Source organism: Propithecus coquereli, unplaced genomic scaffold (genome assembly GCF_000956105.1).
Source record: "Propithecus coquereli isolate 6110/MARCELLA unplaced genomic scaffold, Pcoq_1.0 Scaffold27, whole genome shotgun sequence".
In the NCBI taxonomy this organism is placed as follows: Eukaryota; Metazoa; Chordata; class Mammalia; order Primates; family Indriidae; genus Propithecus; species Propithecus coquereli.
In genome coordinates, this window is record NW_012148285.1 from 11,344,269 (window position 1) to 11,360,348 (window position 16,080).

The following is a 16,080-nucleotide window of genomic DNA, read 5'->3' on the forward strand; positions in this document are numbered from 1 at the left end:
TCAGCTGAGGGCAGAGCAGATTGCTGCATTCAAGGAGGTTTCTCTCTGTTCGATAAAGATAGCGACGGCACCATCACAACCAAAGAACTTGCAACTGTCATGAGGTCACTGGGTCAGAGCCCAACGGCAGCTGAATTGCAGGATGTGATCAACGAAGCGGACGCTCATGCTAATGGCACCTTGCCTTCCCCGAAGTTTTCACTATGATGGCTAGAAAAATGACGGATACAGACAGTGAAGAAGAAATCCCCAGGCATCAAGAGACTTTGACAAGAGGATGGCGCCATGGTGACTTCAGTGCAGCAGAAGCTAGGTCAGGTCGTGCCAAACTTAGGAGAAAAACCAACAGATGAAAAAGTAGATGAAATGATCAGAGAGGCAGGTATGGATGGAGACGGACAAGTTAGCCGTAAAGAATTCACACAGATGATGCCTGCGAAATGAAGACCTACTTTCAACTCCTTTTTCCCCCTCTAGAAGAATCAAACTGAATCTTTTATTTACCTCTTGCAAAAAAAGAAAAAGAAAAAAAAAAGTGCATTTATTCATTCTGTTTCTAGATGAGCAAAACTGAATGTCAAACGTGCCTTCTGGCAACACACACAAAATCTGCAATGTCAATGGAAAAGAAGCCAAACTCTGTGGAATAATTTGAAGAGGTTTATTCTGAGCCAAATTTGAGGACCGTTTTGCCCGTAGCCACGCCCAAGAAGCCTTGAGCAAGTGGACTCGCTAGGGCTGGGTTACAGTTTGGTTTTATACATTTCAGGCAGGTAGAAATTACAGGTAAAGTCACAAACCAATGCATGAAAGGTATACATTGGTTTGGCCTGAAAAGGTGGGCCATCTCAAAGGTGGGCTTACAGGTTATAGGTGGGTTTAAAGACTCTTTGACCTGTAATTAGTTAAAGAAATGAAGCTTTGTCTAAAGGCTTGGAATGCTTTAAGTTAAGGAAGTCTGTTAATCAGAGACAAGCTATGGGCCATATATTTGTTGTGTAAGTTGAAGACCTGCAGGTTTGTCTTGCAAAGCCTTAGGCCTGTCAATGAGTTACATAGGATGTCTCCGAGAAGGGAGGGGGCATGATGAGGCTTGTCTGACCTCCCTTTTCATAGCTAGTAACTTAGTTTTAGGGTATCCCCTTGGCCAAGAGGGGGTCCATTCAGTCAGCCCGTGGGGAGAGCCTTAAGATTTTATTTTAGTTCACAGCATGTACTGGTTGGTGGTCCTGTCACCTAAAGGTCAAGCTACACGTCAGTTTTCCAACATAAATACCTGTACTACCTTAATGATAGGGACTCCTTAAAGTTCCATTTGCTAATGATGAATGCACTGTTGGGCTGGCCAGTTTTTCATGCGTGCAGATGGAGGATTGAGCACAGTCAGGCATTTGTATTAAAGATGAAAAATGAAGAAACAAATTCAAACTGGAGCCTATTAAAATGGGTTCTAGTTCAATTTGTTTAGTATAAATTGTCATCACTGGTTTACTGAAAACGGACACATTTAAAATCGGTTTAGCTCAGGATGACGCGCAGAAAGATGAGTGAAGGACAAACTGTTGAGACGTAGCCCCACTAGTAGGACGGTCCTCTTGTATTTGCGTGTTTGTGACCCATGGTGACTATGACACACAGCGGTGGCACAACGGCTTATGTTGGGTTAGCATCGTCTGCATTGTGCTAGAGTGGAATACCACAAACATGGTATTTTAATCTTATTTCTATAACCACGTGATGAATGACTTTATCCATTGCGGGGATTGGTGCTCTTCCATCACCATTTCCAGCCCTGGTTCTAGTCACAGCAGAGAGAATATAATGACTGTTTTGGAGGATGGGTTGACTTATTCAAGTTCCAGCAAATCAAAATGAGTGGTTTCAATGAGAGGATACAGGTATATCATAATATAACATTAGAACTAAAATATTCCAATGAATCATCTAGTTCACATCCTATCAGCTTGTTCCCAGTACCTTATAATAGGAACAAATCCCTTACAGTGGAATCTTGTTAGATATGGGTCTGGTTGCTTCAATAGAGACACCAAATAATGCCTTTCTCTTACTTAATAGTCTGGGCATACGCAGACCTTACCTGGTTTAGCAGCTCCACGTCTCAGGGATCCAGCTTCTTTTATATGTTTGCTCCACCATCTCTAGGGTGTTTCTGGGATGAGTTAACACCACGTTCGCATTCTAGCCAGTAGGTTGTGGGAGTGCAGAAAGGAAAAACATTCTTCTAGCCTAAATGAATAACCAGAAATGTTTATGCACTGTCTCTGCTCATGTTCCATTGGCCTGAATTTAAGTATGTGGCTATACCATCTTCAAAAGAGGCTGGGAACTGCGATCTTTATTCTGAGAGGCTACGTGCCGAGCTAAGAATTGGGGATTTCATTTCCATGAGTGAGAGCAGAGTGTGACTATTGAGAGACAACAGTTTCTGTCAGTCTACCCATTTATTTAACCAAATATCCATGAATACACATAAAATAGTAAGTAAATGTCCCCTGCCTCATGGTAAAGTATTGATCCAGAAAGACACAGCAAGAAAATGTCCTGTGTCATCAGCACATACAGCCCCATTCTAAAATATTATAGCTGTTATCTTTCCCAAATAAAAGGAAAATGAAGCTGTCAGCACGGACTAGAGGGGGGAGGGAGAGCTGACCCACTTTCCTTCTAGGCTGTGTCTTCAGTCGGGAGTAACCATGTGGTCAGTGTGGGGTGGGGGGTGTCCAAAGTCACTGGAGAGGCCGGGGCTCCACCAGTCACAGGGGACCCACCCAAGTGCCACCTTCCTGGGGCACCTGACCAAAAGTGTCCTGCCACCCCTCAGAGACTCCCACTACCTTTAGTAAGTACTCGGAACTGTTTCCAGGGGACAGAACAGTTACCCCAGAAGGAGCAGCAGAGCGTGTGGATGGTGCAGCACAAGCTAAGCTGCTGCCTTCACAGCGAGCTCCTACCTGGGCGTGGGGGGTTCTGCGTGACCGGTGTCCTTGGTGTAGGTGTCTCCATCCTGGATGTCTCTTGGCACTTCTGAATTTTCATTATTTCCAGTCTTGAAAATAGAGAAAGAATGGACTTGAATAAGAATTAGAACACTCAGTGCTTTACTAGACACTGACAGTTTCCTCTTAAAACACCAAAAACATCTTAAAAATGTCCATCGCCGTCACTCATCTGCACCTCAAGCTGGCAGCCTCCCTGGCCTGCTCCACCTCTGACAGAGGGAATGGCCTGAAGAAAAAAAATGGCAAAGACATTTTTCTGTCTCCTTAAAACTTCCCCCACTCTTCCTGGGAACTGCATTCCAGCCTGCATCCCTGAGGCAGGTTAAGTCTTTTGCTAAAACTCCCAGGTGGTCACCCAGCCCCCAGGTGGGTGGTTGGCAGAGTTCACAGACTTTGTCTTTGGCAGAGATGGGAGGATTAGAATAGTTAACCGCAGTAACTGCCTGAACCCAAGAACCCTCCCTTTAAGAGCTCTGTATTTCTGCCTATGTTCGGGAAATTTGAGATTTTGAGATGAAGGTCTACCATATTTCCTCCTTTGTCAGCAAAGTAAACTCTCTTTCCTTCCTCCCCAAACCACTTGTCCTTGTTCTTCTGATTTGGCCTCGTGGACAAGTGGCTGAGTTTTCAGTAACACACCTTCTCCCTCTCCAAAGCTTGAGTCTTAAGCTGTGGAAGAAAAACACAGCAGACCTGGAAGACTATGCACAAAACCAGGGAAAGGAAAAAACCTAACCCAGTGGTCTCCAGCCTTCTTTTCATTGACGGCCATCTGAAAAAGCCAACACATAGAAATCGTGTGTTTAGGGTGTCTCGGGGCCATTAAATCATCTGCATTAGGTGCTGAAGGATCCTGCCACTGCCAGGCAGAACACACGTTACTTGGTGTCTGTGGTTGACCTCAGCTACCTGCTGCTGGTCTTTCATGTCTTGAATGGTTTTTCTATGGGGTAGATTTGCTTTCATCAGATAAAGCACAATATTACGATTTTAAGTAATTTGCCATGTTCCCGTTATCCTCACATCTGTATGTTTACACAATTTATCCATACATGTAAAATCCATTTCCCATGATTCTAAAAAAGTACAAGTGGATCAAAACTGTTGCCATATTGCTTTCTTATCAATTGTTTAATGCCTGCGAGGCTCTGAATGGACATAATATCCTTCCCCGTTCTCAGCATTTCCCTAATTTATACTTCTTTGAGTATCTTTTATCATAAAGTTGTGTTCTCCTCATACTAATGTCCTTACTGTATTTCACAGGGCAGTGGCAACTGGGTTTAAAAAATGGCCTGATCATTTTCATGGATGTGGTTCATCCTAAAGCTGAATGCTCTCCTAAGGATTATGACAATTTTCATCATCCCTAGAAATGTTTGTGTGAATCAGGTTGTCACTCCTGGTGGCTAGCACTGAGGATCAGGAAATGTTTAGTAACTTAACATTATTTAGTCATTTGTAAAAGTTAAGGTACTTTGTTTTCCTTATGTGAATTGTTTCTCTGCGTATATGTCTTCTGACGTTTATTTACATTTCTGTATTATTTGGGTCTAAACATTGGATAATACTTCAAAAAAATCCAGTAGGTGTTTCCTGAGAGGCTGGTGTTCAGTCTCTGAACTCACTTGTACATCTCTGTTTCTTCTGCAGCCAATTTAACATGCGTGTTGACCTCTGACAGCTTCCTCTGCCTTTCTGCCAGCTGAAGTTGGTTTGTTCTCAGTTTTCTGAGATGGGAGAGAAATGCGCATTATCCAGTAGCCCGTGTGGAATTCTCTCCTTCTTCCCTCCCAGCGAGTGAAGGCTGGGACTCAGAGGTTCCCTGTCACCTTCCCTCAATGTGCAGACTGATGATCACAATCAGAGGGAGAATTGAAGCCTCCGCTTAGGGACAAAGGAAAATCAAGTTCTGGCCCTCTGGCAAGTTCTCTCTAATTCTGAGCTCCTAGTCTTAGCTCTCTACTCTTATACATTTAAAAAAGTTAAGGGATTTTTAAAGGCCTGTTTGCCTTGCTGGTTTTGCCCTTTTGGGTTCGTTCCCTTTTTTGGGTTGTTGCCATTTCTTTTCTTTGCTTTTTGGACCCGATTTTGCCCACTTCTTCCCACTTGGCCCCCCCGGGTTGGGGCGGGGCTTGGTTCTTTTTTTGCCCCCTTCCATGGGGAGACCCGATTCTCAGTCCAAGGCTGAGCCAGGACCCAGACAGTCAGCCTCAGAGAGATCCCTGCGGGACATGGAGACATCAGTCCTGCAGTTCACTACGGGACATTTCTCTGATTCAGGACTGGAACTCTTATCACCTACTTCTAGGGTCCTGGTTGAGGGAAAAGACCAGTCTTAGTGCCGGCCACATGTACTGAACTGAAAATGACCTGAAAGGCTCCACAGTCAGGTGTTTTCCCTGCAAACAGATGGCAAAGTGGAAAACCATCCCGCTTGGTGTTCATCAGCACAAGGTTGAGTTCGTATAAAGTGGAGGCAGAAAACAGCGATGACCTCAAAGCTAGACTTGCTGTGCTGCTCTCAGACTACTTCATTCATGATTCTAATTCAAAGGATGTCATTTGACGGTTAATTTAACATGGAGGATGCATAAAATGGAAAGAACTCTAGGGAACAGGAAAAACAGCAGTTACAAGAGAAAGTTAATGCATGTGTTTGTGGCTACCCAGGAAATGCCTCAGCAAATGGTTTCTGCAGTGGCTGGAATGCAGTGGGCGCAGTGCAAGCTGCTGTGGACACAAACGGGAGCAGGGAACTGTGCCCGACCTAAAGGAGCTCACGGCTTTATGCAAAGGAGCAGCCAGTGAGGACATGGCTGCCCCTGCCGTGCACGTGGGAAGAAATAACAGAGAACCTGAGTGTTGAGGGAAGCTGGGGAAGGGTTCTGCTGCGGAATAGGATGAGTGGATCTGTGGCCCCTGACCTCCCCTGAGAACAGTAGGAAACACGTGGCTGGAATGCATCAGATTTGATGAAATGCACGAAATTCCATGGCTGTACAGAAACATGAGGCAAAGAGGGAGAAGGAGGCCTGAGTTCAGCCTGGTGTTTGGGGTCAATTTCCACTAGTTTCATCAATGACTCCCAGAAGAGACCACTGAGATGCGAAGAACCTGAGCCCCTTTCAGACACGTGCACAGCTGTAGAAGGAAACTGAGCGGAGTTCAGGGTCTGGTAAAACAGGGACCCCCACTGAAGTCCACTGGCTTTGGTTGGGAACAGAAGAGCTGTGCCCTAGGAATGAAGGTGGGCAGGAAACACAGCGGCCTTTGTTGGGACTGAGTCAGCCGTGAGTGATCTCATTGCCAGCGGGGTTAAGGGGACCCAGTGCTGCCAGCCACCCTGACAACCTGCTGTAAGTAAACCCCCATCGTCTCTGCAGCAGGGTAACATCATACTAGGTCTCAATTTTTGTCAAAATATTTTTTACCCAGTGTCTTGCATTTAATAAAAAACGGCTACACATTTCAAAGGACAATACACTGGGACATGATGGAAACCTAAAGGATTATATAAACGGATCCAAGTATTGAAGTTACGCAATGTTGCTGTCACTACCTCCTGTAGCCCCAAATAAACTACAAAGGAGAGTGCATGAAGAGAAAGAAAAACATGCATTTCGCATAAATCAAGGCAGGGTTGACAAGCACAATTCTTTACCGACTGAATTAGCCACAAAAGCTGCAGAAACCATTCTAAAGACAACCGCAGCTGTCTGTGTGGATCCACACGTCGTTCACACCACGAACAGTACTGGTGTCGGAACACGTGGACATCCTACTCCTCTGCTGCAAACACTTCGTATTTTCTACTTTTGTCTCAGGCAAGCTGAATTTAGCCTCCCAGTTGCTCTCATGTTGTCTTCCAGGTTCTTTTTCACTCCCAGAATGGACAAAACAGATGTCTTTGTGCGAGTGCAGGAGGACCTGAAAACTCGGTTGGGGTGGAGAAGGGAGGTGAGAATCCTGAAGGCAGGAAGCCCTTCTTCACCTCCCAGGGAGAACTCGTTTCCCCTCTCTGGGGACTTCCTCCGGACAAGCAGCATGCCTTCCAGGTGACACTTATTAGACCTCCAGGCTCTCGGGTTTGACTCCTCCAATTTGTCCTTTGCGTATCCTGACTTTAAGACAGATTTGAGAAAAGTCATTTAAGAAGTAATGGTTGCACAGCAACGTGAATTTACTTAACACTACTGAACTGTCCACTCGAACGCGGTTAGGATGGTTATTATTGTGTGATGAATATTCTACTGCAGTGAAAAAACTTTTGTAATTAGAAAGGAAGGAATTATGATCAGTTCTCCGAGTTATGTAATCTGTGGGTGTAAGTTTTGTCACCCGCTCCTCCTTGCCATTTGGCTGTGCATTTTCCTGCTGTAGCTGCCTCCTCCAGATTTCACTTTCCCTTCCCTGACACCAGCTTCATTAGGGGGAGTTTGAACATAATGCAGAACACTCTCACTAATGACTAAATTCCCAGGGATGAAAATCCCATATTATTAAAAGAGCACATATTATTGTGATCTTTTATGAACTGAAATATTTTTTTTTTTTTTAAGAGTCAGGGTCTCACTCTTGCTCAGGCTGGTCTTGAACTCCTGAGCTCAAGGGATTCTCCCGCCTTGGCCTCCCAGAAGTGCTAGGATTACAGGCATGAGCCACTGTACCCGGCCCTAGGACCTGAACGATTTGTTCCTTATCAAAGCTAAGATACACAATGAAAGTCCCTTAGCGAATACAGGTCATTTACCTCAGAAATATCCGATGTGTTCACTGAAGTAACACATTCAACCTCTTTGCAGAATGTTCTTTTTCCAGTATCTGCTCGTAGGATAGAAGCAGAACTTGCACTAGGATTTCGATAGAAACCCTGGGTGATCTGCTAAAAAGATGAAACGGCGACCACATGTATCCTACCGTTACTGCTGTGTTTCATGGGAAATTGGTTGATCTAGTTTGGGGCGAGGAGAAATGTCAAGTACATAAGGAAATGAGGAGCAAAGACACACCATGAGGCATGAATATTTGGTGGTACCCACCACCTTCCTGCTGCCAGAGGACGGAGTGGGTGACTGGGATGATAAGGGGAAAGCGAAAAAGGTGGAAAGTTGTTCAAATCAAACAGGTCAACTGAACTTTTCTTAATGGAATATTTTACAAATGAAACATCTAGTAAAAAAACTTCCACAAATTCCCGCTGAAAATCCTTTCTTCAGCACTAAGAGGAATAGGGACTGTTCACCTTGGCTAGATGTCCTCCTTCATGTCCTGTATATTTCCTCAGTTCAGGGAGTGCTACATGATGTCATGATTACCCAGGTTATACAAATAAAATACAGTTCTTACTCGCTTGAATATAAAAAGTCGTGTTATCGGTAATGCAATTCCAGATCATTGTTCACAAAAGGGTTCAATCCCCAGACACCCCCACTTTTACTATGGGGAAGAGCAAGAGAAAATGTAGAGCTCCACTCACCCAATGGACAAAAAGTCTCAAAAGCCCAATTACGGTCACACTTAGCTGCCAAGTTCTTACCAAGTTTGCATTTTTGACTTTCTGACCTCTCTCCAATTGAAACCTAAGCACGTGTAGTTGGAATCATTTCATTTGCAATTTTATCAGTTCCCTCACATGTTTTGATATGATCCTTCAAAAAAAAATGGATCCATCTACAATCATGTGTTACTTTTCCCTTTGTTTTTAGAATGTAATCCAGGCAAAAACAGTGGGTTTTACCTTAAATTTAAGTGGAGTATTGAAAAGAATTTTTTTTCCCCTCTTCCTCCTGCCTCAAAGCCATTTCTTTGATTCATTGATCTACATAAATATGGAATAAAAAATCAGAATCCAAAAATACTGTTTATAGTGCTAGAAACAACCTATCTTCAGGTGTGTAACTCCTGAGAGAAAGAAAGTGGTGCATTACATATATGAAGCTTGCTTTGAATGTGGGCAGTTCATAGAACATGTGAACTAGAATACTTGGTGAAAGATCAGGGAGCAAAATAACTCAACTGTGAGAGGTGGAAGGAATTTAAAGTTAAACCAAAGTGGAAAGAGCACTGATACCTGCTGTTTCCAAATGTTATCCCAAAATATGGCACTTTCACAGGCTGAATGCTTTGAATTAAGGGAAATTTTTATTTTTTTTTTATTTCAGCAAATTATGGGTGTACATATGTTTTGGTTACGTGTGTTGCCCTTGGTTCCCCCCCCACTGAAGTCCGTGTTTCAAATACGTCCATCCTTCGGGTAGTGCGCATTGCACTCCTTGTGTATACAAATACCCGTCCCCTCCTCCCTCCAATCTCAGATTATCAAAACATGTCCTCCTTAGTAGACTCAAAAGAAGCAGAGTAGATCCTTCTTAGCTTGGAGGTCTTCATGGGGAATGATTCTGCCTCAGTGGGATGGGTGTTCCCCATTGCCGGACTTTCTAGATCCCTCTCTGAGAATGTGGTGCTGCCCATCACAACAAATCTCATCTCCACAGCATGTTCTCGGTCTCCTCTATCCCCCGCCTCGCTCTGGGCCCCGGGTATAGGGGTGTGATTTTATAATGGGAGAGTGAAAAGTTTAGAAGTAGAAACCTATTATATCTTCATATTTGGACGATCATAAATACCTAAAGGCCCTTTCTGTTTTGGGTAAATCAACAATCTGCACATGACACATTTTACAAGATAAAGAACGGTAGCTTCTTCACTTCCTGGTCCTGTCACTCCTAGTTACTTCCCCATTTTACACATCCCAGCAGGGTGCAGCCGTTGATTTTCACATCTGTTGGGCTTCTCAGGGGCCCCATCAAACTGGTTGGACCCAGAGTCCCTACGGACAACTTTCAAGAGCACAAGGAGGGAATGACTCAAGTTTCTACAAGTCAACAAACCAGACAGCACAAAGCACAAGTGCCATTTCACTTTCAATAGACTAGAACTAACACCAATGATTCGGTGCGTAGCACTGTTCCCAGGGCTGCCAAGCTTCCAAACATGAATGATGGACTCGTAGGGAAGCAACTGCACATGGGATAGCACCGAAACTTGCAGGAGTTGAGGAGGATCTCACACAGGGCGTCAAATGCCCATGAAGCCTGTTAAGAAAGAGTTACTTATATTTTCTGAAACAACTTTATTGAGATGTAGTCACATACCATACAATTCTCACCAATAAATCCCACAGTTCAGTGGCTTTTAGTGTATTCCCAAATCCTTCCTTTATGACAATGCACAGTCACTATGTCCATGTTCCAGGCTGTCATCCTTTCCTGTGTTTGGACCAGCCCACCTTGATGTGCACAGGTGTGGGCAGAGCGGTCAGGCTGCTCAAGACACCCTCGCTGAGGTCCTTGGTCTGCAGGGAGGATGAGCTCCCATGATAGTCCCCGGGAAACGCTGTTATGTAAACCACAGTGTGACACAGCCTAATATAAAGGGAGAGACCACGGCGTGTCCAGTGTTTACTCACCTTCGCAGACAGGTTACAGATAGTGGTGAGCAGGAGGGGCCAGAATATCAGCCTCTTCACCTCCATGTCCAGGTCCTCTCAGGGCACCCTGAGATTGCCAGGAGGAGGCAGGGTGGGTCAGGGGGTGGGGGGGACTGATGGGGGCTCAGAATGGGGGTGGAGCTGCAATTGGGAAGCGGGGGAGGGGACAGAGTGGAGGAAAGGGGGGTGTTGGGCACCTGGCAGGTGGAGGAGAAGTGGGTGTCTGGGGAAGTATCTGGGTCAAACCAAGTTCTCAAGGTGTGGGATGAGGGCTTAGCAACAGGTCAGGGTGTGAGCAGGTCAGCTGATCAGCAGTTTGAGAGGGGCAAGTGAGTGGGACACTCAGGATAATTTGGAGGGGCACGGAGCTCTGCTACCCTTCAAACCTTACTCCCGTGTGGTCCCTGCTCTAGCAACCAGGTGCTTTATATTCCCTGTGGACCAATCACCTGTCTGCCCCTGGTGCATCACTGTGGACACCCCCTTGCCACTTCACCTCTTTCTGAGGTCACCCCCTACCCTGCTTGAACCTCACCAGGTGCTAACAGGTCCTCTCTGCAACCTTCTCTGACCTTCTGACCTCTCATCCTCCCCAACCTAGCTCCCCTGTCCTGGCTTCTGGGCCTTTCCTTCCTTCTCGAACTCCCAAGGGTTCCCCTGGTCAGTCTGGGCTGCAAAACATAGAGAGCAAATGATGACAGAATCTCAGGAAGGATCCGACACACACGCAGAGTGGCAGGTGTCACACCCCTCTCTCAACAACTCATGTCGTAAGCGACAAAACACCCCTGAGATGTAGAAGATTCAAATAGAAAACCACCTCAACCATATTTATTTATTATCTATCTAACATCCTTTTAATGGAACAACTGTAGCAGATACTGTAATTTTAAGCACACATGGTACATTTACAAAAATTAACTCTATTTTTTGGTTCCTAAAGCAAATTTCAACACATTTCAGAGGAATAAATCACACTGCATGTTTCTGATAATGTAATTGTGCTAGAAGTCAATAATAAAAAGCTACCTAAAAATTCCCGTTGGGTTGGAAATTCAGAAGTATCTTTTGAGTAAAATATAAATGTAAGAAAAAAATCCAAAAGAAAACAATATATTTGATCTGAATGACATGATAATATGGTAATAAAATGTCTTCTTCTGGGGTGGGAATTCCACTTTGTGTAGCAAGATTGTGTGGTCTCACATCACCCCTAACTAACCTAGACATGTGAGCATCTGAAACAGGGGTGGGTTTGCCATTTATCTATGTCACCTTACTGCCTGTGAGCCTGGACTTTAAATTTTGAAGCCAAATGGGGGAAAAACTAAGCTGACTTTGACAGTTCACTTCCCAAGGATCTCCAGGGATCCTTTTAAGAGACAAAGTTCATCAGCTTCTATCCTGGGGGATCTGGGGACAATATCCAGAGGGCTTGGCAGCAGCAGGAGTGATGGGTGGGCAGTGCCCCACTGGTGAGCAGGGCCCAGGGGCCCAGGTGACCAGGACAAACCCCCACCGATGACCATCCTTCCCGGGCCCCATCCTTAGCTGAACCTCCTAAAGGTTTTATTCTGCCTGATTGCACAGAATGTTCCCAAATTCATTCAGGCCCCTGACAGCTTAAAATCACTGCTGTGTACCCCATTGCTCTTTATTCTTACATAACTGTGTTGTACATATGAAACATTATATCACTGCTGTAAGTGGAAAACAAATGTCTTTTAGCACAAGTACAAAGAAACCCTGAAAAATAAGCAAAACAGAACTATAACGAAAGAATGGTATTATAGTATCACATTCTCCTTAGATGCTGTTGCCTGCATAAAGGACCCCAGAATAGGGTTATCCCGGTCATATAAAGAGACCAGGTATAGGAGGGATTGAAGTCAGATTAGTCCAAAAGTGAATGGGACAGAGACCCGTGGTTTCCATGAAGTGTTGCCGGGGTCACCCTGGTTATAGCCCAAGCAGAGACAGGGAAAGGAAGAAGTGCACAGTTTGGGGCTTCAAACAGGGGAGGTCATTCCGTAGCTCAGGAAGTGCTCCCCAAAGCCAGTGTCTGGCTCCCACCCAATGGGGGGCCTTTGTGGCTCCTGGAGGCAGGGCCAGGAGTCCTTTGCAGGGCCAGGGGGCTGACCAGCTGGGTGACCATGGGCTGCTGTCCTTCCCTACCATGGGAATGCCAATGTCTGCTGCACAGACTGTCATGAGGACAGGAGGACGTGGTCTGTTGAGCACCTGTGCACGTGTTCATCGTCACCTCCCAGCGGTGTTTTTACTACTAGAACTGACACCTTGGTGGGTCCAGGGCTGTTAAGAGCAGTAATGAGCCCAGCATGGCGTTTTGCACCTGTAATCCCAGCTACTTGGAGGAACGCTTTAGCCTGGGAGTTGGAGGCCAGCCTTGGCAACATAGCAAGATCCTTGTCCCTAAATAAAATAAAATAAGATAAAAAAGGCAGTAAAGATGAACAAGACAGGCCGGGCACAGTGGCTCACGCCTGTAATCCTAGCACTCTGGGAGACTGGGGCAGGAGGATTGATTGAGCTCAGGAATTCGAGACCAGCCTTAGCAAGAGCGAGACCCTGTCTCTACTAAAAATAGAAAAAATCAGCTGGGTGTGGTGGCGTGGGCCTGTAGTCCCAGCTACTCAGGAGGCTGAGGCAGAAGGATTGCTCGAGCCCAGGAGTTTGAGGCTGCTGTGAGCTAGGCTGACACCATGGCACTCTAGCCTGGGCAACACAGTGAGACTCTGTCTCCAAAAAAAAAAGAAAAAAAGATGATCGGGGATAGCCCCTCCTGTTCTCCTGTTCCCATCTATGCTAAGCACTTTACTTCCTGTGGGTCACCTCCTGGGACCCTGAGGCACCATGGCTGTCCGCTTACACAGCTGGGGAGGCAGGTGCACAGTGGTCGGGGAGGGGCTGTACCCAGGCAGAGATAGGGTCTGGGGGACTTGGGTGTGGGAGGGGGTGATGGCAGAGGGGAAGCTGTGGTCTGGAGACTCCTGAGGGAGGTGGGGCCAGAGAGAGGCTTTGCCCAGCTTTGCTCGGGTGGGCTGTGCTCAGATGACACCCAGCCAGGGGGCCGCATTCCCAGCCCAGCCCCTCCCTGTGCGGGTGAGTGGTCAGTCACTGCTATGATGATGACATAGTATCACCCTACCTTCCTGACAATACCAGTATGTGGGGCAGAGGGCGCCAGCCCACTCTGGCATGGGGAGGGCCTGGGATCACCTCTCTCTGTCTCTCCCTGTCCTGACCTCTAGATCTGCTGAGCCCCATGCAACACCCCCCACTCTACCATGCCCTGGCGGGGTCCCAGTCCCAGCCCTGTGCCCGTCCCCAGGGCCCCCCTTCCCTGGCCACTTTCTGGCATCTCAGGCCTAGGCACAGCCCTCCGCAAGGCCCTGGAAGGGGCAGGCGCCCAGCACTGCGTTTGGAACCTGGGAAGCTCCCCTTCCACGGCAGCTCGGCTGGGGCAGGTCATGCCAGGCTCTGCTCTCCCCGAGTGCCCATGGAGTGCCCCCCGGGGTGCCAGGGCTGTCGGGGAGTGTGTGTGTGTGCTTGTGGTTGTGTAGATCTGCGTGTATGCGACTGGGCCTCTGAGTGTCTGTGTCTGTGAGCATGTCACTTGTGGGTGTGAGTTTTCTGCTGTGCAACCCTCTCTGTGTGTTTCTGTGTTTTTGTCTGTGTGTCTCTGTGCATGTGCGTGTCTGTGTCCCTGAATGTGTGTCAGTTGTGTAAATCTGTGACTGCATAATGTGTGTGACTATTGACGTATGTGTCCCTGTGGGAGTGTCTGTGTTGGTCTCTGTTTGGTGTGTGTGTGTTGGTTGTGTGTGTGTGAATTTGCTACTCAACTGGGTGCTCTGATCATACCTGTGTGTTGGTGTTTGTCTTGGTGTCTGTGTGTTCTGTGTTTGTGTCTCTGCCTGTAGGTGTGTGCTGGTGTGTCTCTGGGTATGTGAGTATATATGTGTCGGTCCTTCTGTGTCTGTGTGTCCGTTGTGTGGGGGGGTCTGCCCTGAGGGGCTGTGTCACTCAGCCCTGAGTGTATCTGTGTGTACATGTTCTCCTGGGGGTGTCACTGGGTGTGTCCGCAGCGTGGGTCTCTGTGAGCCTGTCCATGAGCCACACACCTGCGATCCCCAGTGACCCTGGGGTGGTCCTGTGCCTGCGCGTCTCTGAACTTGTGGTGTCCTTTCCTTTCCCTGTGATTGGGTGTGTCTGTGCACCTCGGCAACCTGCAGCCACAGAGCAGACTCTCCATGGTGACTCCCAGGGTGGGTAAGCGGGGGAGAACGCGTGCCTCTCCCACCCCCAGGCTGGGCCCCTTCTGCCCCTGCTCCTCCCAGCCCCTGGGGGTCCCTGTGGTCCCATCTGGGTCCCCAGGGGCACGGAACGAAGGGTCAGTTCACAGGACACAGGCCAGGGTGGTGGGAGGCTTTGCTTTCCTGCAGGGGGTTTTACTGAAAGAAAGGAGGTGTCTGGGCAGGACCCTGGAATGGAGCGAGTCCTGGGCCCTGGGAGAGCGGGTGAGTGGAGCCCCTAAACCAGCTGCAGGACAGAGCTGCTGGGTCCCTGGGAAGGCGTGAGCATGTGGTGCCTGTGGGGGAAAGCTGGGGAATGGGGCTCCTGGCCCCTCGCTCGTTCACACGTGGGTGACGGGTGCAGCATGAGGGGCAGCAGCACTACTGGGGGACACAAGGCAGAGGACACATTGGGCGTGGGGGTGGGGTGTGCTCTGCCCGGCAAGTGTGGTCCCCAGGCCACCGCTGACCACCCTGGGCCACCCCTGCCATGGCCCCCGGGGCCTCCCCCCAGGGCAGGGGCAGGTGCCCGGGGCCTGGTGGCGTGTTCCTCCTGCACCCGCGTTGTGGCTTTCGAATGGGTGTGGGGCCAGGAGGGAGGATCCGGCCCTGGGGGCGCTGGGATGCTGCAGCATCACAGAGGGGTGTTCACCATGGCAGCCGCAGCACAAAGGCACAGCAGGGCGGGTCGCTGACATCAGTATTTTATTACCTGCAACCGCAGCCCCGACCCGAGTGCTCACCTGGGCATCCCTAAAGGAACACAGGACTTGGAAGATGGATAGCAACTGAATTTAGCTTAAATGAACAAAAATGTTGGAGTCTTGGCTGTCCTGACACCCTTCCAAAGCAACCCTCTCGAGACGCCTTCCTCACCCCCACCACAGCGAGGAAACCGAGGCGGCCAGGAGTTTGCGCCGTGTGCACAGTGGGTTCCGGGTCTATTGCTGGTTACATCAAACCAAACTCCTTTCTCCGCAGTTCACTCCGTCTAATCTTGCCCGTGACAGTTTTGGGCAGCTCTGGGACAAACTCCACCTGGTTGAGGACAAAGCAAATCCGGGCTCAGTCCTGCTGTCGTTTCCTACCAATTCCCCACCCTCCCTGGCCCCTCCACAGTCCCCCCGACAGGAGGCCATCATGCGGTGGCCTTAGTGGGGTCCATTGAGTATTTCGGGTTCAATTCCTGAACCCCGAAGTTGGATGTGGCCATGTGACTTGTTTTGCCCCATGAGATGGGAGTAGAAGGGAG

The 16,080-nt window shown here is 47.9% G+C and overlaps 1 protein-coding gene and 1 pseudogene across 3 annotated transcripts in view; one reads left to right on the forward strand and one right to left on the reverse strand.

The window, feature by feature from the left end:
- The window catches only part of LOC105812984, a 4,722-nt pseudogene extending 4,278 nt beyond the window's left edge, over window positions 1–444 (forward strand).
- A 15,078-nt stretch (window positions 445–15,522) lies between these two features.
- The window catches only part of ACSM1 (acyl-CoA synthetase medium-chain family member 1), a 42,250-nt gene continuing 41,692 nt past the window's right edge, over window positions 15,523–16,080 (reverse strand). For all 3 annotated transcript variants that reach the window (XM_012647489.1, XM_012647488.1, XM_012647490.1), the window contains one exon: window positions 15,523–15,866. In XM_012647489.1, coding sequence (XP_012502943.1) covers window positions 15,780–15,866 — 87 coding nt within the window. In that variant the 3' untranslated portion in view covers window positions 15,523–15,779. The remainder of the gene's footprint in view (window positions 15,867–16,080) is intronic.